The following is a 27,166-nucleotide window of genomic DNA, read 5'->3' on the forward strand; positions in this document are numbered from 1 at the left end:
GATAAAGAAGTAGAATAATCATCATCCTGGGCATGTGGGAAAATAAAGGGGAGAATGAATGGCTACTTGGCTCCCAACTTAAGCACAGACCTAGCAAGCTTGGGGGGTGTGAGCTAAGGACCCAGTTCCACAGGGCTTGGTTGATAGAATACATTCCTGTTATTGTTTTGGAGACAAAAAGTAAACTTAGTGTGGTGCTATGAAGTGTGTCAGTCAGAATAAAAACCTCATACTGCTGTGTTGTTCCAGGGCATTGTATACAGGTCCACCTGTGTTGACCTAACAAGAATGAAGTTGAGACTTGCCTACCAGAAAAGGCAAGGTACCCAAGGAAGCTAGGTGCTTCTGTGTCAACATCCTGAACAAAAAGAACATGGCCTTAAAAAAGAAGAAAAAAAAAAAAAGACCCTGCCTTGGCCTGGGCCTCTGTATGCTCCAGCACTCTTGTTTCCTAGCTGTCCCCAAATGGAGACTGTTGCAAGCCTTTGTGATTAATTATTTGTATTACAATGGATACCTAAGTATTGTTATTACACATTTTCCCCATTGTAGCTGGAAATCAACACTGCTTCTTTTTTTCTTTTTTTTTTTTCTTTTTTTCGGAGCTGGGGACCGAACCCAGGGCTTTGTGCTCGCTACACAAGAGCTCTACCGCTGAGCTAAATCCCCAACCCCGTTCAACACTGCTTCTTAGGCAACAAAATACACAGAAAATGGAAGCTCTTTATCAAGAGTCAGTATTAACCTGAAAATGCTCAACCTTGCTACATGGACACCTGAGACTCATTTTAGCACTTGTCTGGATTTCACAGAACACTGACGCTTACTAAGAATGCCTACAACAGGGGCTGGGGATTTAGCTCAGTGGTAGAGCGCTTACCTAGGAAGCGCAAGGCCCTGGGTTCGGTCCCCAGCTCCGAAAAAAAGAACAAAAAAAAAAAAAAAAAAAAAAAAAAAGGAATGCCTACAACAGGAATGTCTTATCATTAAAGTTTTGCTCACTGTCCTTCTAATGTGTGCTTGAGGTCATCAAGTCATAAAAAAATCTAGGAAAACAGAACTAATTAGAAGGAAGAGGGCTTTCAAAAGAAATGATGAAACTTCCTGGAAACTAAAGTTTCTTGATAGTTTGTTTTTTAAGAGATTTGTAGACTTTTAGAAACTGGGTGGTGGTGGCACACATCTTTAATCCCAACACTATGGAGGAGGAGGCAGATCTCTGTAGTTCAAGGCCAGTCTGGGCCAGACAGAGAAATCCTGTCTAGAAAAATTAAAATATAACAAAAAAAGTATCTATAAAGCAAAATAAACAAACAAAAAAAGCACAACTTGCATGCCACAGCTGTGTTCTATTTCTTACTTTGTAAAATAACCATTTTAACATTTGATAAAGCATGTATACATGAAAATATTTATTGAGAAAATATTCATTTTATTACCTTCCTTGTACTTTACAAGGTAGGGAAGTTTTACCTTTTATGTCATATAATAAAAGGACATTTTTGAAAAGGAAAATAATCCCTCCTCACCCCACCCTCCCAAACTTGCATTTCTCCAGTTTTTTTTTGTTTATTTTTTTTTGTTTTTTGAGACGGGTTTTTATGTAGCCTTTTGGCTGTCCTGGAACTAAGAGATCCAACTACCTCTGACTCCTGAGTGAGAGGAGCATACATTCTCCTCAGTCTTTTGCTATGTAGGAAAACATACTCAATAAATTTAAACTTTCTATAGATATTCATAGACAGCTCCCCTCACCACCCCACCTCCATGCAGATGCCCCAACTAACTCTGTACCAAGTCTCTGGGCCTCCAAGTCATTGACTTCAATTGTTCCTTTATCCTGTCTCCCTACATTTTTGCTTTGAGCATAGCTTATCTACTGGTTGTAAAGAGCAATCCTTTCTAGGTCTTAGCATATTGCATGTGCTGCTGATATAGCAACTTGGCCAAGGTCACATGCCTGGCAAATATGATGCAAAGGCTGCCCAAACCGAATACCTGGGTACAAATTTCTATCCATTTGTTCTTTATACCACTGTTAACACTGCTGAGAGTTATTTGCCATCCTATCCGTTACAATGTCTTAAAAATGTTGAAGCTCTGTAAGAGACAGGCCAAACACATTTAATACCTGCCTAAGATGGTCTTCACGGGGCTGGAGAGATGGCTCAGTGGTTAAGAACAGACGAACTGGGCTTGATTCCTAGCACCCACATAGGCTCACAACAGTCTGACCTCAAAGGCAACAGGCATGCTTACGATGTACATACATACACAGGCTCCCTCATATTCATAAAATAAAATTCATTTAAAAAAAGTCTTGGGCTGGAGAGATGGCTCAGCAGTTAAGAGTACCCAACTGCTCTTCCAGAGGTCCAGAGTTCAATTCCCAGCAACCACATGGTGGCTCACAACCATCTGTAAAGAGATCTGATGCCCTCTTCTGGTGTATCGGAAGATAGCTACAGTGTACTTATATATAATAAATAAATAAATCTTAAAAAAAAAAAAAAAAAAAAAGCACTAACTGCTCTTCTGGTGGTCCTGAGTTCAATTCCCAGCAACCACATGGTGGCTCACAACCATCTGTAGTGGGATCTGACGCCCTCTTCTGGTGAGTCTGAAGACAGGTATAGTGTACTTACATATGTAAAGTAAATATTAAAAAAAAAAGTCATGTATGACCCCTACCTCCATCTACTTTATACCTGTACATATACATCCACCTCTCTCATGCAAGATTCAAATGTGCATCACTTTGCTTTCCGCCTCTACTGAAAAGTCATAAGAAAATCTAGTAGTATTGGATAGACAGGGGAGTATAAATCCATGGTATGCTTGTCTGGCATGCCTGAGGCACAGGGTTCAATGTCCAGCCGAAGGGGTAATAAAAAGTTTTATTTCACTCCTTGGGAATATCAGGCAAATTGGTATTATATAATATATATCTTTTAGTGTATAACTGTAAGTTTGTTTGCATACAGCTCACACTTATCCTTTCAAGGAAGTAAACAATTAGAGATATGGAAGTTAGGCTGGGTTAGAATTTTTACATTTATTTGTTTAGACGTGCTGCCTATGGGAAAGTACACATGCTAAGTTGCCACAGGACAACTTGTAGAATTCAAGTTTTCTTCTTCAACCATGTGGATTCTTGAGACTAAACCCAGTTCAGTGGAAATGTAAACCTATCTCTGCATTACTCACAATGTAGCTTTCCTGTATCTCTTCACCACCATCTATCTATATTAAGAATCAGAGAAAAGGTAACAAAACCTACACATAGCTCTGTGTACTCTGGAGGCTGGATGGTGCAATCCTCAAAAACACCTTAGAAGATGCTAGCCTGCCACATACTGCTTGAACACATTACTAAAGAACAAAAACAAAGCAAAAAATAACCAAAATGTGAAATAAAACAAAACAGCACAAATTCTTAATGACTCTTATGACTTAATGACTTAGGGAATAGTACTAGCAGCTTTTCAGCAAGTAGAAATCAAACTTCTTTTGGCACAGAGAGGATTTTCAAAAGCAAAGACATCAAGTCTCTCAGCACAGGGGGTACCACCATGCTAGAGGCGATCCTAAAAGACAGGATGTAGGCATGATGAAGAGGTGAGTTCTAGAGAAAGGCTGAATTCCATACCCCAGCATCGCTAATTACTAGCCATATGACCTTAGGCAAATTACTCTTTGTGCCCTAGTTTCTGAAAAAATGAGGGTAACACCACCTACTCATGTGATTCTTAGAAGGACTGAATGGTTGTTCTGTTTCTAAAATATATATGTTGGTTAACACTTAAATGTGAAGATGATACTGTTTCACTTTTGGACCATCACACTGGCACCAAGACCTTTTGATATCTCCCATTCTAATTTATGTACTGAAGAAATCTATATCAAATTATGGTTGTCTTAGGAATCAAGTCAGGTGTTTTAAATCTGAGCACATAAGAATGAATCATAGCCATGCAGGTGGCCTATGTCTTAATACCAGTACTTGGAAGGTAGAGGCAGGTGGATCTCTGAGTTTGAGGCCATCATGGTCTACATAGAGAGTGCTAAGACAGCCAGGGCTGTCTCAAAAAGAAAGCCTGTCTCAAAAAAAAAAAAAAAAAAAAAAAAAAAAAAAAAAAAACAAAAACAAAAACAAAAACAAAACAAAAAAAAAAACAATAAAAACAGGAGGAGAAAGAGGGGAATGATTCTCTTCACCTAATAAATACTGCATGACTTACTGTTGCAAGATTTACAAATACCTGCGGTGGGATTTACCTTATTACCAGATATGTAGTAGCCTAATGCATTCTGGACAAACTTTGTCTTCTCAAATAATGAGATCTCATTAACTAATGCAAGTAGAGGCAAGGATGAATCCATCCCTAATTTGTTCAAGCCAAATATACAGAAGACAGCTATCTGAAGTCTTATCACAACTAATCTGACTTCCATCAAGTAACTCTTGGGTGACTCAAAACCCCACGATTAGAGAAAGTACCACTGATTTCTATTAAAGATGGTCCAATCCTGTATTATAATTCAGCCACAGGTCAATGTCTACATAAGGCCAAGTACTCGTGTGTACATAAGGCCAAGTAAACTAAAAGGCTGATGTGGTCAGCATTACAGGCTTGATGCTCTGGAGTTACCTGAGGTTTTGGAACCTCTTCTGTACTTGCAAACAGATGGCCTTATTTTGTCAACTAGGCAAACAACACCCAAGAACAGGTCAAAGCTGTGTTTCAGGATGAATGACATCTCCAATGCAGTGAAGCAAGGTGTATGTAACCCCCTTGTAATTAGTATCATTAGGAGATTTAATTCTTTCCAATAGTCAAGTGAGATTCCTTGGGCATACTGACTGAGAGAAAAGTCTTGTCATGAGCAGAGAAACTGTAAGACTTCATTAGCATTTACAGGATGAATGGTCTACCATGGGCCAAGTCAGGCATGCATTTACCCACTTCTCCTTTTCTGACCTCAGGCCCAGGAGCTCCAGGGCTCAGGTCTAGAAATTACTGTAACCCTATGATTGAATGAACCTGGGAAAAAATACACCCGTTAAATTTATGTCTACATAAGGCCAAGTAAACCAAAACAAGGCCAGCAAGTTGGCATCAACATACTGTTAATCTTGTAATATAATCATTATCACCATAAGGTTGAAAGGGATATTATAATTTGTTACATAACTGGATTTATAAATAATTTTTCCACATTTTGGAGTAATCAGGGTAACAAATAAAAATAAAATGTACCAGTTTAGCATTCTGTGCCAAGAGCATTTTGGAAGGCATTCTTTAATTATTATTTGCGCATGTGTATGTGGTAAAGGGGGTTGGGGGAGAACAGACACGCAGAACCTGCAGAGATCAACTTAGGTGTCAGGTTCCCTGGAACTGGAATACGGACAGTTGTGAGTCATCATGTGGGTGCTAGTAATTGAACCTGAGTCCACTACATGAGTTGTGTATATACTCTTAAAAGGTTGAAATCTCTCTCCAGTCCTGGAAAATGTTTTTGAACGCTGAAGGCAGTAAAGAAATTTGAAATTTTTACTACTCAAGTAGTAAGGGGGTTTGATACATTGGCTACCTTCAAAGTCTTACGTGAATTAGGTTTTTTAGCAGTTTCAAAGGTATGTGATTAAGTGGAGAAACAGAAGTAGGACATCACTCACAGTAGGCTTACAAACAAGAAGAATCCCTCGGCTATCAAAGGGTAGACAAGACACAAGCAGGAGGGAATCCCATTCTTACCATTTATCCGGCCCATGTTCATCCCGGATCCAAATCGCCCCATGTTTTCCATACCACCACCAAAGGGTCCTTCCATGCCTATAAGAAAAGTATTTAATGTCATCCCAACAAACCTGCTCACATTCTTCAGGCAAGGAAAACTTTATATTTCACTTTTGACATTATGTTATGAATATACGAAGTTTTAGAGCTTTTGGGTAAAGAAAAGATTTGATTTCCTTTTTTAAAACCTGGCTTGATTCGACCCCTTCGTGAATACACAAGCAAGAATACAGAGAGAGAAAGCAATCTGCCCAAAGTCACAGAGCTAGTTAGTAAGAAAGCCAGAACCAAGGCAACAACAAATAACCACTGGAATAATACACAAATAAAATCAAGTAATTCTTAAGACTTCTAGAAACCAAAGGAAGATACCACACAGGGTTTTGAAAACAAGGAAAATGGGGGGAAACACTTTGATTACATTATTTTAAATTTCTTACCTCCGATTTTATTTATTCCAAATCCTATGCCTTCCATTCCCATTCCTTTAAAAGAGAAAGTCAATGCAAACAAACTTTATGTCAAAACAATAATGCTTAACTTTAAAAGCACAAAATTCCAAACCAATACATTAAAAAAAACTTTGATGTTATTATATTTCAAAGGTGGGGGTATCCACTATCTTAACTGTCAAGATTGTATTTCAAGCAAAAGCTTTTAACAGAGTAAGTTTAAATGTAGATTAAAACTAGAGCCCATGTAATCTTATTAAATGACCAAGCCAGACAACATTAAATATAAAATATAACAATCAGACACAAATTATGTAAAGTCGCTTTTTAAAATGTTACAGAACAGAAAGAGATGTTTAAGACCCTATTAAAAGCAAAAATTAAATAATAATAATAATAATAATAATAATAATAATAATAATAAAAAAAAAGCAGTTTCTAAACCATACATGCTCCCTCCACCATTCCCAATCAAATAAAGTGTGTTGAGGTTGGTAGAGCCATGAGATCAGGGATATGTAAGAATGACAGTGCTAAGGCAAAGCATCCACATAACCATTTCAAATGATTCTATGAAAAGTCCAAGTCTATATCTAAAAGAATGAAATACGCCTTAATAGCACAAAAATATAGTACTCAGAAACTTAAAAAACACACATAGCTAAGCTTTTACTCATTCTATTTTCCTTGTCTTCTGAACAAAAACTCTTAATTTTTCCTTGTAACCCATGAGTTCTGTCATTCATAAAAGCTTTCAAATTCCTTTTATTTTATCAAAATGCTCATACTATAGAAAAAAGTTATGTCAACATCAGGTGCAAAATAGTCTTCTTGACAGGCTTAAAGCACCAATGGTAGAGCTGTGGGTCCTACAGTCAGTGGGCTGGCTGCACTGTTACCTTGGGTAACTGCAGTGTGACCTTGGGTGAGATCAACTCTCTACCTTGCTTCCTTTTAGTAAATGGTCTATGTCTGCTCAAAAGTCATCATGACTAAGATGAAGAGGCACAGTGGCTTAAAAAAAAAAAAATCAACTCAAAACAATGCTGGTTTTCTGCACATGAGGATGAAACAAAAATGGGATTTTGTCCCAATTGCATTAATCCTATTTGAAAATCTCCAGATAGAACTGACCACCTAATAGTGGCTTTAAAAAAATTCAATTTTCCCCAGTTATTCCCACTACAATTCTCACCTGCAGGTCCTAGGTTTCCCATTCCAATGCCTTTGTTCAGGTGGTTGGCATCAATAGGCTGCCCTCCAGGTCCTAACCCCATACCGATACCACCAAGTCCATCTGAAAGAAGCAGAGAAAGTCAAGAATGTGGCTTCCCTTTCTGAAAACACGGTGATCCTCAGAGGCAAGACACTGGTACATTCTGGCTGCCATGCTTCATCCCTAGACCAAGCAAGCCTGACTTGACTTTAACACTTACACACCTGCATATCTTTGAGTGTCCCTCTTTATACATGTACAGCTTTTTACATACAGTCAGACTGGAGCATAGAATATGTACCTATATAACAAGGGCAGCTACAAAGTCAGTTTGCAGGCTGGCAAGACTCAAGGGTTACACCCAATCCTGAACTCTACCTCCAGAACCTATGGTAGAGAAAGCTGGTATTTTCCAGTTGTTCTATGCCCTTCAAGCACCTGTACATTTACACAGACATACACATACAAAATGAGTGCACGAAAGAAACAAATACAATAATATAGTACCACTATGTAGCCCTCTCTGCCCTCAAACTTATAAAGATCCACATGACCCTTGCCTGAGTATTGGGATTAAAGTTATGCACAATGCCTGAGCCCCACGCCATTTTTTTTTTCTCTAAAAAACTCTAACCTTTTTCTCTTCCCTCCCCCTTTGACCCCTTCTTTTAAAAATGAGGTCTTGGGCTGGAGAGATGGCTCAGAGGTTAAGAGCACTGTCTGCTCTTCCAGAGGTCCTGAGTTCAATTAGGTATTCCTGCAGGCAGAAAGCTGTATGATGTATACATAATAAATAAATAAATGCTTTTAAAAAAAGTTTTAAAAATGAGGTCTTAGTCTGCAGCCTAAGGCTGGCCTCCAACTTGAGATCAACTTGCCTATAACCTCTGAATGCTGGTATCACAGATGTGGGCCACCACCTCAACAATTAATAAATTGATATCCAGCACATCCTCACCGCTATGTTCCGCAAACAGAAACAAGAAAACAAGAATGCAGACTGATATTTGGAAAGAGCTACTAAGGCCTGACACTTAAACCAAGATAATGAGCGACAAAAAAACCACGTCAGGCTCTAGGTACTTAATCTAACAAGTAGGTTTTAAATTGCATGGCAACAGCTCCAAGAAGTCACCAAGGGTTATTACTCTAATGTACTCAAAGCTCTGAGATCAACCCTTTGAGCCATACCAAGAGGCCAAGAACCAAGAATAATGGGCTCCCTGGGGCATAGTGCTCTTTACCTCTAGCACGAGCATCAACAAGAACAACAAACTTGTTAAGTGACCACCTGCAAACAGGTAGTAAGGGAATATGGTCCTTTCAACAGACAAGCCATCTCCTGTCTCCCTGATCCCTTTTTTGGCACTGGTTAATCCAATCAGTATATCTGCATTTCTGATCTATTCTTAAAGCCATAGGCTCTTTCAGGCTACAATTACACAATTTCATTAACTTTTTCATCACTCTGAAAACCTCATCCCCAGTAGCAGTCACTCCTCAGCTCTCTCCTCAGCAACCATGGGACTTACTTGCTGCATTTTAGATCCACTTGTTCTGGGCACTGCCCAAAATTGGAAACGAGGTTTATCTATACTTCCATTTGCAATTTGTCTAACCACCCACCTACTCCAAGACACTTTCAAACTGCATAATTTTGCCCTCTATATCTGGGCAGCCTGCCTTGTCACAGTGTAATCCAAGAGCCCTTCTTTAAAAAGTATCTGCAACAGAAAAACTCAATGTGTTGCTCTCCTAATGCTGTTATAAGACAAGATACCAGGACCAAGGCAACTCATTAAAAAAAAAAAAAAAAAAAAAGGTTTAATATGGGGCTCATGGTTCCAGGAGTTAAGACTCCCTGATCATCATGGCAGGGAGCACGGCAACAAGGCAGATACTAGAACAGTAATTAAAAGCTAACATCTCGGGGTTGGGGATTTAGCTCAGTAATAGAACGCTTGCCTAGGAAGCGCAACGCCCTAGGTCCGAAAAAAAGAACCAAAAGCTAACATCTCTACAAAGACAAAGCAAAGAATTAACTGGGGATATTGTGGGCCTATGAAACCTTGAAGCCTGCCCCAGTGACTTATGATCTGCAATAAGGCCAGACATCCTAATCCTTCATAATCGTACCATTAACTGGAAACCAAACATTCAAATATATGAGCCAATTGAGGGCCATTATCACTCAGGCCACCACACACAAAAAAAGCCTTGGTACACAAGTCAAGGTCTGAGGACAACTTGAAGGTATCTCTTCCTCGAACATGTGGCTGCCAGGGGTTAAACTCAAGTCATCAGGTTTTGTATCAGATCCCTTTACCCTCTGAGCCAGTGCCACTATCAAAACTCTTTAAGTTGTGAATTTCTTCACTCATTTCTTATCCTGAAAAATCTATAGAAAACAACTAATCAAGACATGCATAGCAAGTGCACATCATTAATCCCAACACTTAGGAAGTTAGAGGCAAACAGATCTCTGTGAGTTCCAGGCTAGCCAATGCTACATAGTGCAACCTGTGTAGGGTGGGGTGGTGACAGGACAAACAGATCAAGAGAACCCCAGGGTAACCTTTCCACAACCGCAAGTGTAAATATAACTGTAACAGTTTCTATTTAGTATAATTCATATACTCACGAGGAAGTTGCTGTGGGCGTTCAGGAGGAAAAAAGTCTCCCTTTGGTAAAGCCCTCTCATCCTGGAAAAAAAGAAAGAAAGAAAAAAAGAAATCTCTACTGGAGCACCAATAACAAAAGAACCAGAGAAGCCACCTGTACACCTCCACACCTGTAATCACAACACTTCAGAGACTTACAAAAAAGGGTCAGGAATTCAAGGCCAGCTTTGGGATACATACCAAGTTCTAGGATAGCTTACATTACACAAAACAAAATAAAAAATAATAACAAAGATAGGTTTGGAGATGTAGCCCAGAGATAAAACACCTGCCTATCATTTACAAGGCCCTGTGACCAGTCCTTAGCACCAGGGAAAAAGCAAAAGTTTAAACTAAACAAACCAGATAATTAGTTAAATATAAATAAACTATGACATAGCTACGGCACAGAACTACATCAAACATAAAGAGATATATGGGAGTATGTTTTTATCTTCTGGGCCAACAACAGGAAGGATAAAAATACATTTGTATTATTTGGTGAGTAGGGCAGCACCTGAGCAGTAAGTACCAGTGAGGCTTACACTATCATTTCATGGTTTAATTATTTATGCTTATCTTATGTGCACTGGTATTTTACCTACATGTATATCTGTGTGAAGGTGTTGGAACTCTTGGAGCTGGAGTGGTGAGCTGTCATGTGGGTGCTAGGAATTGAACAGGAGTCTTCTAGAAGAACAGCCAATGCTCTTAATGCTAAGCCATCTCTCTAGCCTCTCTTTTCATGTGTTTTGAGACTTATGAATCCATTAGCTATTCAAAGAATTAAACTCCTTCAAATAACAAAACCTATAGTTCCATTTACTTCTGAATCTGAACCCTAACCAGACTGCCCTCAACATCTTCCAGTACTGTTTCTATAAATTATTTTCTTTGGCAACACTATAGCAGAGTTATTGTTTATGAAGACTAACTCCAATAGACCTTTAAAAGCTGTCTGAATCAAATATTTGTTCATTACAAATATAATACTAACCAAACACTGTATGTTATACTTTGAAAACTGGAGCTCGCAGGATACTCAATGGACTTCCTGAACATAGGAGTTAACAGTAATAGTCAACCAGAGAGGGATCTACAGAAAAAATTTCCATGAGCAAAGGCGCTCATCTCTCCGCAGACTACTAATTTAAGGGCTAGATATAGTTTTAGTAATTCTAAATTTCCCCTAACTTATTTGAACATATTACAAAGAAAGTGATCCTAGTAACTTACCATCTTGACGTGCATCGGTCTATCAAACAGCAACTGGCCATTAAACATAGCTGGTTATTACAATTAAGGCTATTTCTAACAATTGTTAAAGCATACTATATAAATCGATAAAAAGGTAACAATCCCATAGCTACCAGTCCCTCTCTGAATTCATAAGCAATTTCAACTCTTTAGGTATGAAGTTTTAGTAAAGACTTTATACTACAAAATGTTTCTGGTTAGTTAAAGCAAGCAGTTTCCTATGTGTTCAACAGGTCAAGAGTTCTACTACTTCTAAAATAGCATATTTTCTGGATAAATCATACAGTAATACTCTTCTGAGTTTAATTTCTGTAGTTATGTGTGACATGCTCCATTGTAACTTTAAAAAGATGTAACCCCAGGGCAAGCCTACAGCAGGGAGAGAGATCTCTTCAATGTCTACTCTACAACAGACAGAAGGTTCAATTCAAAAGGATATTATAAACAAATAAAAGTCCCAGTTCTTATAAATGAGTTTTCCTAAACTCTTCTGAAAAGACCATTCATAGCATGTGTCTATCCATTTGTGTTCCACTCCAGAAAATTTTCAGATTCCATAGTAATTTATTCACTCTAGTCACAGAAAAAAGTTACTTCTGCCTTATTATTATAATATACTTAGGTGCACTAATAGACGTCTAACAGTGCTGTGGGCACTGTCTGCCATGAGTAAACGCCCACAAAAGGATACATATAGCTTGCACAGCTTCAATGGACTGTTCAAAAGTCACAGTGCCTATTCCACGACTTTTCCCATCTTTATCTTCCAGAATGTCTGCTCGGACCACCACACCAGCCATACTAAATACTTCTTTCAGTTTCTTCCAGCCAACTTTATAATCCAGCTAGGTGAAAGAAGAGGGTAGAAACCTCAAGGTAAACTTTGGAGAAAAAGACATACTTTTACTATTAAGACTTGCTTGACTGACTTTACAAGAAAATTAACTTCAGTGGAATTTTTCAAATAGGATTGCAGAGCCTGGCCTTAACTCTGCTATTTATTATCTCTTCTCTTAAATGGAACAACCGAAGTCTCCTCACATTTAACAAACTTTCCCCCTCAAACTTAAAAAGCCAGCAGGATGGTGGTGGCACCTGCCTTTAATCCCAGCACTCAGAAGGCAAAGGCAGGTGGATCTGAGTTGAAGGCCAGCCAAGGCTACTCCACAGACAAATTGTCTTGAAAACCCCAAAAAGTCACTCCCTCTTTTAAGTCTGTCCAACACTCCTAAACCCACTTTGTCCTAAAAGTATTTGTCCTTGCAGAGAATAAAGATATCACCATTTACTCCAGACACAAAAACTGTAACTCTATTGTCTGTCCATTCTTCCCTATACCTAAATAAACCCCAATAAGGATGCATATACAGCTACTGCTTTTGTAAATGCCTGAAAACCTCAGTAAACAAGACCTGGGTAGGACTGAGATCAATCCTGAAGCCACAAATGCAGGGGTTACAAGAGAACAAAGTAGAAGGTCTACTTTAAAATAAAAACAAGCTATCTATCCTAAGTCTTACTTAAATTACTTGTAGAACAGTGATACAGTCAATCTAAAGTGTTTTGCACACTTTTCTAACAATGTAAAATTAAATGCATACTGTTTTCACATACTCCCATCCCTCCCTATTTTTCTATTTTAGAGAATGTTCCCATTTACTTACATTTGCTACAAATACTGTGCTTCCAAGTCTTCCAGCCTGTAATGCATGGATAATCTCATTTGGGATGTTAGGATTATTTAGGATACTGGGTGGGATATTAATCATTCCTGGGCCACCTGGTCCCATACCCATCCCACCAGTCGTAGCCATCACCTTTTGCATTGCTCTCCTTGCATGTTCACCATCAGGATCCTGAAAGAAGCACAAAGCGTTATAGCTTGAAGTAGGTTAGAATAGGCTTGCAGAAACTAGTGGAACTGCTGCCTTCACCACTACAGAGGCTCCCTTCTGCCGAGGTGCAGCTCAGCTCAGTGAAAGTTTCTGCCTGATATTCCAAAGTGCAATCCCCAGCAACAATCATTAAACAAATAAAATACAATAAAAAGGCTCTCAGTAAAGCACTGTAGCAGTGGTGGTAAAATAAAGGTCTATAGCCTTAACCCTCAAGATTGCTAAAGCAGTTCAAGGTCTGCTTGAACTCAAAGCCAGCCTACAAAGCTAAGTGAAGCCTTGTCTCAAAGTAAGTAAAAAGTTTCACGTAGGACTCTGTTACAGTCCAGTCTGACACTCCTTGCTGTGTACTCAGTAAGTCTCACTTTGGATACAACTTAGTAATGGCAGACCTTATCAAGCAGCACAGTATGCACCAGTCACTCCCATTTCCAACACCAAAGAAAAACAAGCAAACAAAACAACAAAACTGCAGAAACTAACAGTTTGAAAAGTATTTCTCAAATTAACAAGACAAAACAAACCACAGCAACCAGAAGAGTTCTAGAAGAGTAACAGTTCAGAACCAAAAGGCATAAAACTAAAAATCCAAAAACGATTTTGACTAAAATGAATAGGTAAGGGATAAAAGGATTGGCTGACCTGAGTTAAAAATTCCAGATTGAAACAAGGTCTTCAGGGGCATACAATGGTTGACTCTTACTATTAGAGTAACTTTGTAAAACTCATCAATGATTTTTCACAAAGTCTGAAATCACCATTCTATAATCCCAGGTTCCCCAACCCCTCAAGGGCACCAGTGCTAGCACTTAAGTACAGTCAATGCAGTGTATCAGCACCTAAAGAGAATTATGAAAATCTGATGCTGGCATGATTATCTTATTCTTATTTGTGTCTGTGTGTACATATGGGATATATAGCAAATGTATGTGAACATGCCTTGGAGCTGGAATTATACAGGCCGTTGTAACCTGTGTATTTCCCACTTGAGTGCTGGAAATTAATTAAATGCAGATCCTCTCTAGAAAAGCAACAAGCATCCCCAACCGCTGAGCCATCTTTCCAGCTTGACCCAATTCCTGAAGGCTGCCTCTTCAATTTACCATTAACACATAAGAACTGACTTACACCTAGCCATGTTTTCCTCTAAGTCCCAAATATGTTGTGTTCCTTCCAAAAGGAAAAGGTCTAGAAGAGTGGGTAAGGCAGCTGGAACCTGAGTTATAAATTAGCCTGGGATACACAGCAAAAAACTGTTCTCAGACATCTTAACACTGCTCCCTAGATATTCAGTCAAGAAGGTAAATATCTGACAGTTAATAAAACATCCTTCTATAGAAAAGAAAAAAAAGTATAGTGGCAATCTAGTAGGCACAAAGCCCTGGGTTCAATCTTTGCCACCACCAACATAAAAACCAAACAAAGAAACAAAAACCCCAAGGTTTAGATTTAATAAAAATGAATACATTCATTTTATAGCGTTCAAAGATGGATAGGAAGGTGGCTCAGTGGGTAGATGAACAAGCATCTATATGATACGGGAGCTCAGCTCCTCAGCCATCCGTGTAAGGCTGGGGGTGTGGGGCATGCTGTACTCCCAGTGCTAAAGGGAATGGAGAAACAGGAAGGAAGATCCCTGCAGCCCACTGGCCTGCCAGCCTAGCTTCAACAGTGAGCTCAGGCTCAGTGAGACCACTCACCTCAAAATCTAAGGTGGAGTGACTGAGGAAGAAAAACATTCACTACTAGTATGACCACCTGTGTACACAAGTGTACACAGCAAGTACATAGCACATACACAAAAATAAAGAGGCAAATGGCAAATGGACTGTGACACATCACGGCAATCCTAACACTTAGGAGGCTGAGACCACCAAAACTTCATAGCAAAATTCTATCTCAAAAACAAAACAAAACAAAACAACATCAAAAAAACAGAACAACTCAGATGGGCCAAGAATAATGTTCAGATTGGTGGATAAAAAGACTCCCTTATACAATTTCAATTCTAAAATCCAGAAGCTCGGGTTTTATATTTCTCAGACAGCAAGGATTGAAGAGTGGTAAGCTTAGGTTACTCAGGATCTGCTATTACAAAGTCACTATCTTCTTAAATTAGTAGCAATTAAGAGATAAAGAAAGTTCATGAGTTCAAGGCCAGTCTTGACTACAGGGTCTACCTCAAAAGAACAAAGAGCCAAATAAATAAAAAACAATAGGTATATGTCTACTTAGTACATTCTAGTCAAAGGCCATTCTTTTTTTTTTTTTTTTTTTTTTTTTGGGCTCTTTTTTTTCCGGAGCTGGGGACTGAACCCAGGGCCTTGTGCTTCCTAGGCAAGCGCTCTACCACTGAGCTAAATCCCCAACCCCGTCAAAGGCCATTTTTATCCTCATCAAACAATTATACCTTACTTTTTGAGTTGGAAATGTAATTCAGTAATAGTCTGTTTTCCTAGTATGTACAAAGTCTTGGGCTCCCTCACTAACACCAAAGGAAAGGGGAAAAAAGAGCTCACTTCTTTGACTTTCAGTGGCCTTCCACTCAGACTATGCTTGTTTAGAACTTCGGCAGCTTTTTTCATGCTCTCCTCCATCTTGAACTCAACAACACTATAAAAAAAAAAGCCAAAAACAAATGAATAAAACCAGTCTTACTTGGAAAATTGAACTTGGAAAATTCAAATGCCAGTAAGTATAAGTAAGTAATACTTACGCACATCCCTTTGAAAGAAGCCACAGACCAGTAAGATGAGCAAGGGGGAAAAAGAAAAAGAAAAAACAAAAACAGTAAATATCAACGACAGCTATGAACAAATTAAAGATATGATGTTTGTAACAAAAGTCAAGATTTTTTAAAAATTAATCCTTCTAAGGGGAAGCTGACAGAAGTGCATGACCTAGCCTTCCATGTAAAAAGCTGGGCTCCTTAATCTCCTTTTCCTACACATTATCGGCACTGCACTAAAACTAAGTTATAATGAGCAGACCTAAATCAGGTTCTCCAAGAAATCACACAAACTTTTGATCTGCTTCCCTCTGTATTCAATCAATCCTTACCATACTCCTACTAAATAAATCCATCCTCTCCATAAACTAAATTCATCCTTTGGATTATTCTAAGCCATTCTATTACACGACAGAGAATAGTTTATGTTCTCATTACACTAGGCCAATTTGAACATTCAGGTTTGTAATGTGTGGCTTACAGTTACTGGCACAAAGGCTACTTTTCAGAATCTTTGGTTCACACAACTTTCAAATCAGCAAACAACCGAGAGTAACATTTTCTAGACAAGAACACACTTTTACTTTAATTATACCACCACTAAAATTCCATGCATAATTCACACACAGCCAATTCCTGTTAAACAAAGAGACAATGCTGCTATTGGTCCCCAGTTATCCAAATTGGGCATCCAAACAGAATACCAGAAAGCTCTTTGGCCAGCCATTTGGAAAAGCGGGACTCCTGTTTGCAAGCCCCCTCCCACCCTACTGGAATGTTGGCAAAATCAAACATGGCTACAGTAACATGAGCACTCACTGCCTTCCTGATTTCATTCGAGTCCACGCCACCATACAGTTACATTTGTCATGTAGTAAATCCACAGAAGAAATTCTCTCAGACACTTACCCTTGACTTTCCTTCAGCGTCCATTAAGAGCTCCACGTATGTTACCTCACCAACTACAAATCAGTTTCCAGACGACACATAAACCAAGGGAGAAAAGCCAAGAAAACAATGGGAATTTAGAACAATCATCAGCAACCTTGTATGGAGCCTCTGCCTTATAAGAAAGCCCAGAAACACTCCATATTCTCTAAACCACCAAACTAGGCATTACAGGTGTGCAGTAAATAGGTGAAAACTCATTAACAATATGTCCTTGATTTTCCTCCCACCACAAGCACACTACTTCCACAGATTTCCATTATCAATTTCCCTGTCTGTAATGCTCACTCATGACTAGAGGCAATCCAAATCCACAGGAAAGAATTCTCCAAGATTCACTTTCAAGAAAAGGAAGATGTTTTTGCATCTTACCGGTGAAGTCAAGATAAATCGCACACACATCACAATGCCACTGAACTGAGCTCACATGCCACAAATACAAGAACATACCTATACATAAACCAAAAGGCATATAGACACAACTTCAGGGCCAGCTTTGTGTGTATAAACTGTTTAACAGTTCAGGTTTTTAGCCTAAATCATCTTGAAATTTCTAATATTAACAAGCAGCCTCTCATTTTGTACTGGGCTCCTCAAATTCTGTACCTAGATTTTGCATACAGTCCAAGACACCACGGTTTGGAAGAAGAATACTGGCTATACAATTGTTAAGTTAGAATAGTATCAAGCCTTATTCTTCCATTTTTAAAAATCTCTGTAAGAGGGTAAAAGTTTAAGTTTGGGGTTCAGTTGGCAACAAACAGTTAAACAGTACAATGAATCTAAACTACATGCAATGGAAAAAAGCAGATTTTCAAATTTTCAGTAGATTTTCCTCAAGGTTTGGATTGCCAATTCATGACCACCAGAACCAGATGTTAGAATCCATCTAAACAACCACCAAAATGGCTGCTGAACTTGAAGATGGCTCAAAGCATTAACTTGTAGAAAACAACATCTAAATCCAATCTCCAAAGTTTAAAAAAGAGAGATGGGGGAATTTCCTGGGAATCAACCCCACTCTTTCCTTAGAAGGATGATTAAAATCTTTAACACACTTAGGTTTAGCAGTGCTCAGGTTGGTCCTCTCTACTTACAACTCCTTTGTTCAAAGGATGTAAGAATTAGAATTTTTCAAATACAAAAACATTCAAATGGAAAACATAATTATTTCACAAACACAATGAACATTTTAAGGGTGTATTTATTAATGGAGTTGCAGTGTTTGAAGGCCACGTGTTCAAAGTTTAAACTTTATAGCCTCATCCTATCCTGAAATGTTACAAAACTGGTACTTTGCACAAAACAAGGAGAATCAGTGCAAAGGGGGGGAAAAATAAAAGGAGAAGGGCCATTACATTTGACTCTGAGTACATACTTTATGCGGGCAAACAAAAAAACTGATCATAGTCAAGTGACAGTTGTACAGGTTGGTTTTATGTTATCCTTACAAAAGTTTAAACAGTTCCAAAACTCCATGACCACTTCTAAAGTCATTTTAAAAAGCCATTTATTTCAACAGCAGCAGCCATTCAATGACCAACAGCTCTTATCTCCACTGATGAAAATGCCTAGTGTCAAACCAGTGAAGAAATTCCAAGTTTATTTCCTACCAGCTGTGACTACTGCTCAATGACCTTAAATAAAAGAATCACTCTATCAACCTCAAGACAACTTTTAAGTTTGTCAGAATCCAAGGACTGTTACGTTTGAAATTTCTAGCTTGTGTCCAAAGACACTTTACCCAAAACAATGTTATTACAACCTAGAAAACAACAAAGTCCAAAGCAAACTTTTTCCACAATCATAACCATTTAACAAAATACCAAGTTAAGAAAATTTCAGCTTTTCCCATTTGACATTCTAGTAATGACACACATCCAGCTTCAATTCTGTGCACTAAAAATTTGATTTAAAAATTATATCCCTTAGAAATATTTTCTCTGTGGCTCAGAAGTATTTCTAAACTGAGGTACAATCAGCATAATCATGCTCATCCCAAGTTAGGAACATTCCCATCTTGATACACTGAAAAACTTCATCTGGTTACTCTTAGGGAATCTGCCAACTGCTTGTAATTCACATCTACAGAGGTAGACAATCATGAAAGCTTTAAAAAGGCTGATTCATCTTTTGTACTAGTATGTAGTTAGGAGGTAAGTTAAGTGACAACAGCAGCCACACAAGTGAACTCAAAAGTTGATGAAATATGCTATAGCTCTTTGATCACCAACATGGATAAAACCCACAGAATCCCAAGATTCTGTGACTTCTAAGACAAGTCTATTGTACCCTTAAATGTCAATTATCTAAATAAAAGACTGAAAAAGAAATAAAAAGAATAAAGAAACTAAAGCTTTACTGAAGAGAATGCAGATGTGTGCTTATGTACTAGGGATTGAACCTAGGATCTTTCTTTCATCTTTTTTTTTTTTTTTTGCAATCTGTGTTTGTATCTTTGTGAGATGGGGTGGGTATTCATGGCACCATTGTGGAGGTCTGAGGACAACCTTAGGTATAGTCGTCCTTGCCTCCCACATTAAGGCACTCTCATTTTTGCCTCTGCATACACTAGTATAGCTGACTTGAAAGCTCTAAGGATTCTGCCACAATCTCATTGTAGTGAGATTACTGTAAGGTTGTGAGGATTCAAGATAAAGTCTTATGCATGTACAGCAAACACTTTTACCTACAGAACCAGTCCATGGTTTTTTTTTTGTTTGTTTTGTTTTTTGTTTTTTTTTCCCGGAGCTGGGGACTGAACCCAGGGCCTTGCACTCGCTAGCGCTCTACCGCTGAGCTAAATCCCCAACCCCTAGTCCATGTTTTTAAAACAAGGTCTCATGTAGCTCAGACTTGCCTCTAAATGTAGAATCCTCCTGTGTTCACCTTCTAAGTGCTGGGATCACAGGGGTGTGCTAGGGGATATGTACATGAAAGAAAGCAGGACACACTGTTGAACATGCTCTTTTGTATAATAATGGTCAATACTCAATCTAAGAGAAAACTGCATAGATTAAAGGCCCAGTCCAGAAAAATTTCCCTGTAAAGACAACTTCAGTTGGGAGCCCGCCTTTAGCCCCTTGGAGGAAGGTGGATCTCAAGGCCTCAGTGGTACCTGTCTCCAAAAAAAAAAAAAAAAAAAAAAAAAAAAGACAACTACCTATAGTAAAGACCACAGAAGAAGAAAGCTTCACAGGCTGTACTCCTGGAGCTCAACAGCACTACTTAAACATCTGAGTACTTGGTTTGCATAGCAGGCCTTGCAAAATAACAGCTCAATTTCCAACAGGAAAATATGAAGAATAGACTGGGCAGGAACTTCATTTAAATTGAAAGCAGTTTTGTCTCATTCAACCCACAATGCAAATTATTACAAAGGAGAGGTTTGCTGTTGGACTACTTCTGCCCTCTGGGCCTCAATTTTCTGTCAGCAGCAATCTGAAATTTACTCAAAGTGACGATCATTAAATAAGAATGGAAGGATTAAAGGCTTAAAGAAGTCTTAGCTTATACAAATTAAACTGACTGCTGCTAAACTAGGATTTGAGAGTAAACTGTATCACTGACTTTTCTTTCTTCCTCAAACTGGGCATAGTGTTTATTCACCAGTGCAGCTAAGTCCAGCCAGAGTGGCAGCTGCCCCACCTCCACACTGCTTGCTCCCTAGGTAGACCAAGAAATAAGAAGCTCAGAACCCAATTTTCTTCATTCTGAGAATTTTAATGTCTCTAACTAACCTTACACATTAAGATGCCAAAACCAAAACCAAAACCAAAAAAAACAGAAACAAAATAAAACAAAAACCTCCACATATTTGTTTAAAAGAAATCTTCATTTTTGGTACTCAAGCCCTATAGAATCCCATATTCTGTTGTAATTCATCTAAGTAGCTGTGGATGAAAGTTACTTTCAAACATAGTTCTGGAACCTCTAATTTAAATTCATGTAAAAGTGGTTCCCTTTTTTATTTTTCCAATCCAAGAACTCTCTAGCACCACAACCATTACCCCCATTAAAAAAGATACTTAAGTTGTGAAAGTCATCTGTCACCCTAGCACTTGGAAGACTAAGGCAGGAGGGATCAAGAGTCTGAAGCAAACCTGGGATGAGAACCTGTCTCGAAAACAAACAAACAAACAAACAAACAAACAAATAAAGTTGTACCTTAATCTAGGAGCTGTACTGACAGGAGTTGAACAAAACAGCAACATGGCTCAGAGGAAAACAATGCTTTCCATACACCTTGTTTTAAAAATGGGTAATAATGGGCTGGAGAGATGGCTCAGTGGTTAAGAGCACTGGTTGCTCTTCCAGAGGTCCTGAGTTCAATTCCCAGCAACCATATGGTGGCTCACAACCATCTGTAATGGAATCTGAAGCCCTCTTCTGGTGTGTCTGAAGACAGCTACAGGGTACTCATATACATAAAATAAATAAAAAATATATATACATACATACATATGTACATATGTATATATAAAGGGTAATCCTCTGACTTCACCATTAGTACCAATCACCAAACAAGTTCTGCACCATTTTTTCCAAGGGGAATGTGCAAGTGACCAGGTTTTTACCAGACCATTAACAGACTGTCCTAAAATGCTGATAAAGTGCTAAAATTAAACACAAAATATATACGCTTGATATCATAGAAAGGGAAGTCCAGAAGTCAGGAAAGGGTACATGAGATGCTATTACCAGTACTGTTGCCCTTCCTGTCTTGTTCCGAGAGGCTGCAACTAAAGACAAGTTCCAACGGTAGAGACTGGAAGTAAAGATAACTAATCCTAGTTCTTTTTCCAGGAGGACATAGTTTTATCAGGGTAGAATGCAGATTGGGAAAACTCCTTTCATTGTGTCAGTCTAACCTGGTCACTTGCAGTCTAATCTGTTTAGTTGTGGTTGCTAAGAAACAAATCTTCAGTTTAAGTACCTTTATCTGCCACTCAAGCTTTTCAAAACTTAGGGTTTTCTGACAACACATTATGCCTTTAATCCCAGCACTGCAGAGGCAGAGGCAGAGGCAGCTGTATCTCTATGGCTACCATGGTCCGTATAATAAGCTCTAGGACATTCAGCTACAAAGTGAAACCCTGTTGTGAGAGTGAGGGTGTGTGTGTGTGTGTGTGTGTGTGTGTGTGTGTGTGTGTGTGTGTGTGTGTGAGAGAGAGAGAGAGAGAGAGAGAGAGAGAGAGAGAGAGGATAAATAAGAGACAGGAAATAACACGTTTAAAAAAAATCAAACAAGGACATTTTAAGCCATTTATTTATATATATAAATGTCTTTAAACTCCACTGAATCTCAACACCACTATAGAAAAATTAACCTTTCTCTTATGAATCATTTTATTCCCAAGCTAATACTGCTAATTTTTTATACAGCAGAATCATTAGATTGTACTGGGGAGCTCTAAACAAGAACATTTTAATGTTCAATAAAAACAAGATTTACTGCACACCTGTAATTCTGAGTTACACCACCAAAAGTACACTGAGAGGGAGAAGCACCCATATCCATGGCAGTATGCCAGGGGAATATGAGAACCAGTTTGGAAGGATCTGAATAAATCACCAGGCTGGCTCCACACTTAATACAGGACAAATAGTAAATTGAGGTGAACTGCTTCTACATCCAGAAACGTCATGGCTGCAACTTTATGGCTTCCAAAACTTAATTACTGAATGGTAAAGCAGTAAAAGTATCACCTACTTTATCCATCATGTCCCAAAACTGGTTCACACACTCCTAAAAATGAAAAGTAGGTTGGCCTGCAATCTCTTACAAAACTCTAACAATTGCATTTTCAAAGCCACATTCCTGGTTCTTGGAACTACTATACCTTAATTATCAATGGAGATAGCAATTCAGTGGTTCAACCAAATCACAAAAGAACACAAATTTGAGGTTTATTCCAAAAACTAATTCAAATGAGATCCAACTGTACTATACAAAAATTCTAAGCTTGTATTAAAGCAGCAGTCCCATAGAACCAAGAACACTGTATCTGGGATGCCACATGACACTTCCTTCAGACAAAAGAAACTTCACTCTTGCTCTAGAATTGGCAGGAATGATTTGGCTGACCAAGGCAAGAAACAAATCTCACACAGGAGCAGCACATGTGACTGAAGGCTCACAGTGCCTAGTGCTTCTTGCATGTCACGGTCAACTTAATTGATAGAATAATGATGGCGGTAGCCACTCAGTTTCAAAACTCAATGCTGGGGCACCAGTACACACACCAAAAGGGCCATCCAAGTGTTACCCTTGTCACTAAGAATTAACCATTCAACAAATCAAACTCAAACTTCTCTTCATTATGAATGCTCCAGAAAACCAATTCCTTTCAGTCCTTCAAAGAAACTCCATTAAGGGTGATTTGATCCTAGGTTCCCTTGGGAGAGAGGAGCTGCTCAAGGCATCCTATCTTATCTAAACCAGGACCCAGCAATCTCTTCAGTCCCGAGAGCCACCATCAGGGATAAGAATCATGAAGGAAAGGAGGACAAAAGCAAACAGAGTGCAGGAGAGGGCGACGCTCCAGCGTGCAGAGACACTTGGTCATTTGTCCCGTCTTAGGCCAGAATTTGGATGCCTGGGCTGGGACACCATACACCCTTTAAGGCACCACATGCACAGATGATCTGAGATCTCCCATTGCCAATCTCTGACTCCGGAGGAGAGTTCACAGTTCAAACAGAAAGTCCTGTTGCAGAGTTTGAAATCTGAGCAGCATACATTCCAGGCACTATATTTTGATTCCAGGAGGATACCCACAAAATTTAAAACTATCTCCTAATCAGACTTTTAAAAAACTTTAAAAAATTAAACACACACATACATACACACACACCCCAAAACAACAAATAATGTGAAGAATTTGATACATTTCCTTAACATAAAAGCTCCCCTCTCTGACTGACGTCCCAATAACCATATTAAGCCAGTAAAATCATTTGTAGGTCAAGGGACCATATAAATCACCCTATTGAACACATAGTCATGATCACATAAAATGGATGGGAGGATTGAGGGATAGCGCTAAACCTGAACAGAACACATGCTCTTCCTAGAGCAGCTTCCACTGACAAAAACCAGGAGATAGCCACAGAGAAGATGACACATTGACCTTCTTACCCTACTTCACCACCAGTACCATTACCTTTTTCTTTAACCAGGTCTTTAAGTGACTGCCATTTCACATCAAAAGGTATATTTGTAATGAAGGCTCTGTATCTTTTAGTTGGGTTTGCATATGGCTCAAAGCGATTGCCTCCTCTTTTTATGTTTTTCTCCTTCCTCTTCTCATTCTGAGTAGGTCGTTCTTCACTGAATTCAAGAGAAAAAAAGTTTTTCAGTTAATACAAGGAAAAGCCACTATTTGTCATACCAAATTTATTATCCCACACAGTTTTGTATGACATGGTCAATGCTGGTTTTGATTTGTAATACAGCAAATGAAGGATGGAGACAGAGCAGATATCTGCAATTATGCATTCCCTAAAGTGTACCCCACTCCTGAATTGGACATAGTGGCATAGTGGCATTCCTAACACCCAGAAAAAGGAGTCAGAGTCAGCCTCAGTTACATGAGAACAAACCTTCCTACCTATCATCAACCCATCTTCAAGAGAAAAGTGCTATCCTAGGCTTAGGTATGGTGTTCTTTATGCTAACACAGAGTTAGCAGAAAGTGAGGCAACTGCCCAGGAATGAGGGGTGGGGAGAGGGGACGACTGTCACCTAAGTTTACCAAACACAACACTATCTGCCAAAGCAACTCTCAATGTTTCTTGACAGATAACATGTTAACTAAAGTTCGTAAATTATATATCAATCCATTTGTCACCATCCACCAGAGAATTATGGATAGAAAGGTATTTAAATAACTCAAATTTTTCTCAGACATACTCAAATGCAGATTATAACAGGTAGTATATCACAAAGTTGATAATACACCCAATGCTATTTTTTCATTTGTCACAAGACTAATGAATATTTTCTTCCCAAATCCTTATATACAATTTTTTTAAAAATATTACTTTAATCTATGCATAATGTTTTTTTTGTACTACATGCTTGTCTGGTGTCCCAGGAGGACAGAAGAGGGTGTCAAATCCCTCTGGAACTGGAATTACTGATATATCTGAGCTGCCACATTTGATTAAACTCAGGTCCTCTTAACCATTGAGTCATTTCTCCAGATCTGTAACATTTAATTCTGAAAGTCCCCCTTTCAAGCAAATAATACAAAATGTACTCATAGAAAATTTTTTTGTTTTGTTTTGTTTTTTTGAGACAAGGTCTCACTATGCAGCCTTGTATGGCCTAGAACTGGCTATGTAACCAGGCTGGATTTGAACTCTGCCTCCTAAGTGCTGAGTTATAGTTTGTGCATGTATGTGCTTGAGTACTGATGCTGTTTGGAATGTATGTGTGTGGTAAAAAGGAGACAGCTATTGGGAGTCAGCTTTCTACTTCCACCATGTTTGTCCTGCACCTTTAATCACTATGTCTGAGCCATCTCACTGGCCCTTTATAGGCATCGTTATCATAAATACTCCAAATCCGGAAAGTATTAAAAATTAGATTGATAAAGTACCTGAAGCAAATTTTAAAATGACATTATATGATTATCTGTATGTATTATATAACACCTTTTGGCTGTTTTTGTGAAAAATAAAAGCAATATTCAAGAAATTAAAAATTCAGCTGGGCAGTGGTGACTTATGCTTTTTTTTTTTTTCTTTTTTTCGGAGCTGGGGACCGAACCCAGGGCCTTGCGCTTCCTAGGTAAGCGCTCTACCACTGAGCTAAATCCCCAGCCCCGTGACTTATGCTTTTAATCCTAGCAGAGACAGGCAGATCTGAGTTGGAGGCCAAGTTGGTCCAGAGACGGAGTTCCAGGGTATAGTATATCGGTCTCATTTTCTTTATTAACTTACAGTTGTTTTTGTGTGTGCTTATTTGCAATCCATATTCTTTGGTAAGATGTTGACAAAACTTTGTCCTTTCTTTCCTTAAAGAGAAAGTCTCATTCAGCCCAATGTAGCCTTAAACTTTAGCCAAGGATGATGAAGTCCTGCCTCTGCCCCTCTAGTGCTGAGGTGACAGGCCCACACCACTACATCTACCACTCCTGACTGTTTTTAAACTTCAGGTTTTTGGGCTGACAAGTTAGCTAATCAGGTAAGGTAAAAGCACTTGGCACCAGGTCTGATAAGCCAAGTTCAGTCCTTGGAACCCACATGGTGGAAAGAAGCTGTCCTCTGACCTACATAATTAGTCCATTATTTTATTCTGAATTTCACTAACATATTTTAGATGTATGTACTTTACAGACACACAGTTCACTTTTAAAAGAAATCATCTTTGCATGCCATTTCATGGTCTGGGGATAGGGATGAGGGTTAGTGTTTGGCAGTCAGTCCTGAGGATTAAATACAGGTTTTGCACATCTTAGGGAAAACTGTATCTTCAGCTCTTTATTTTTAGATTTGAACTGGTCTGAACTGTCTCTTACTGCCTCAGCTTCCTAGACAGATATTCTTGTTATCCTATACTCTGAATTTCAGGATGCTTAGAGGCATCCTGACTCTACTCAATAGCTAACAGTTAACAACTCAATCCTCTGTTAAGATTCCCAAAGGAAAGGAAGGGAATCCATTGAGAACCAATGGCATACACCTAAGGGAGAACTGATCAAACATGTCAGGAGTATCACGGAAAAGTAATTACAATGTTACAAAGTGGGGTTAAGAAGAACTGGAGCACTTATCTGGCTAACAAATGACACCAAACTTGTCCCCAGGACAAGGAAAAAAGAGAATAGAAAGATAATGATGATAATATATGCTCTTGGCTCTACCTACTGAGTACTGGGACTACTGGTATATACCACCCAGCCTGGGTTAAATTTACACTTTCTTTTCATGTTTTTAAAACTTTCTAACACATACCAGTAGTTTGACTTGTAACCTTAACATAAACTAACAAATCTGTAATCTTTCAAAGAAACAGCAGACACAACAGGCAGATCTAGTTAAGGCAGCTAATCTATTTTAATATATGGCTCTCAATTCCAAACTGTCAAAGAAAATTAGATCCTGACACCCAGTTAGCTAGCTACTCAAAGTTCTAATCAAGCCCAATAAAATAATCTTTTCAAATAGTGTAATAAATTGCTGTATCTCATAATATAC

At 38.7% G+C, this 27,166-nt stretch overlaps 1 protein-coding gene across 5 annotated transcripts in view; it reads right to left on the minus strand.

Annotated features, from left to right (window-relative positions):
* Hnrnpm (heterogeneous nuclear ribonucleoprotein M) overlaps positions 1 to 27,166 on the minus strand; it is a 38,060-nt gene that overhangs the window by 7,161 nt on the left and 3,733 nt on the right. Inside the window, exons 2-13 of one of the 5 annotated variants that reach the window (XM_087555361.1) lie at positions 24,476 to 24,482; positions 24,127 to 24,288; positions 16,922 to 16,974; positions 16,001 to 16,008; positions 15,804 to 15,897; positions 13,054 to 13,245; positions 12,081 to 12,234; positions 11,369 to 11,418; positions 10,114 to 10,174; positions 7,452 to 7,553; positions 6,245 to 6,289; positions 5,763 to 5,840 (exon numbers count right to left, since the gene is read on the minus strand). In XM_087555361.1, coding sequence (XP_087411487.1) covers positions 5,763 to 5,840; positions 6,245 to 6,289; positions 7,452 to 7,553; positions 10,114 to 10,174; positions 11,369 to 11,418; positions 12,081 to 12,234; positions 13,054 to 13,245; positions 15,804 to 15,897; positions 16,001 to 16,008; positions 16,922 to 16,945 — 808 coding nt within the window. In that variant the 5' untranslated portion in view covers positions 16,946 to 16,974; positions 24,127 to 24,288; positions 24,476 to 24,482. Of the gene's footprint in view, positions 1 to 5,762; positions 5,841 to 6,244; positions 6,290 to 7,451; positions 7,554 to 10,113; positions 10,175 to 11,368; positions 11,419 to 12,080; positions 12,235 to 13,053; positions 13,246 to 15,803; positions 15,918 to 16,000; positions 16,009 to 16,921; positions 16,975 to 24,126; positions 24,294 to 24,475; positions 24,483 to 27,166 lie in introns of those variants that run through there. The other 4 variants (NM_053876.2, NM_001109911.1, XM_087555360.1 and 1 more) reach the window with 4 other exon arrangements.

Source organism: Rattus norvegicus, chromosome 7, assembly GCF_021556685.1.
Source record: "Rattus norvegicus strain SHRSP/BbbUtx chromosome 7, alternate assembly SHRSP_T2T, whole genome shotgun sequence".
NCBI classification, from domain to species: domain Eukaryota; kingdom Metazoa; phylum Chordata; class Mammalia; order Rodentia; family Muridae; genus Rattus; species Rattus norvegicus.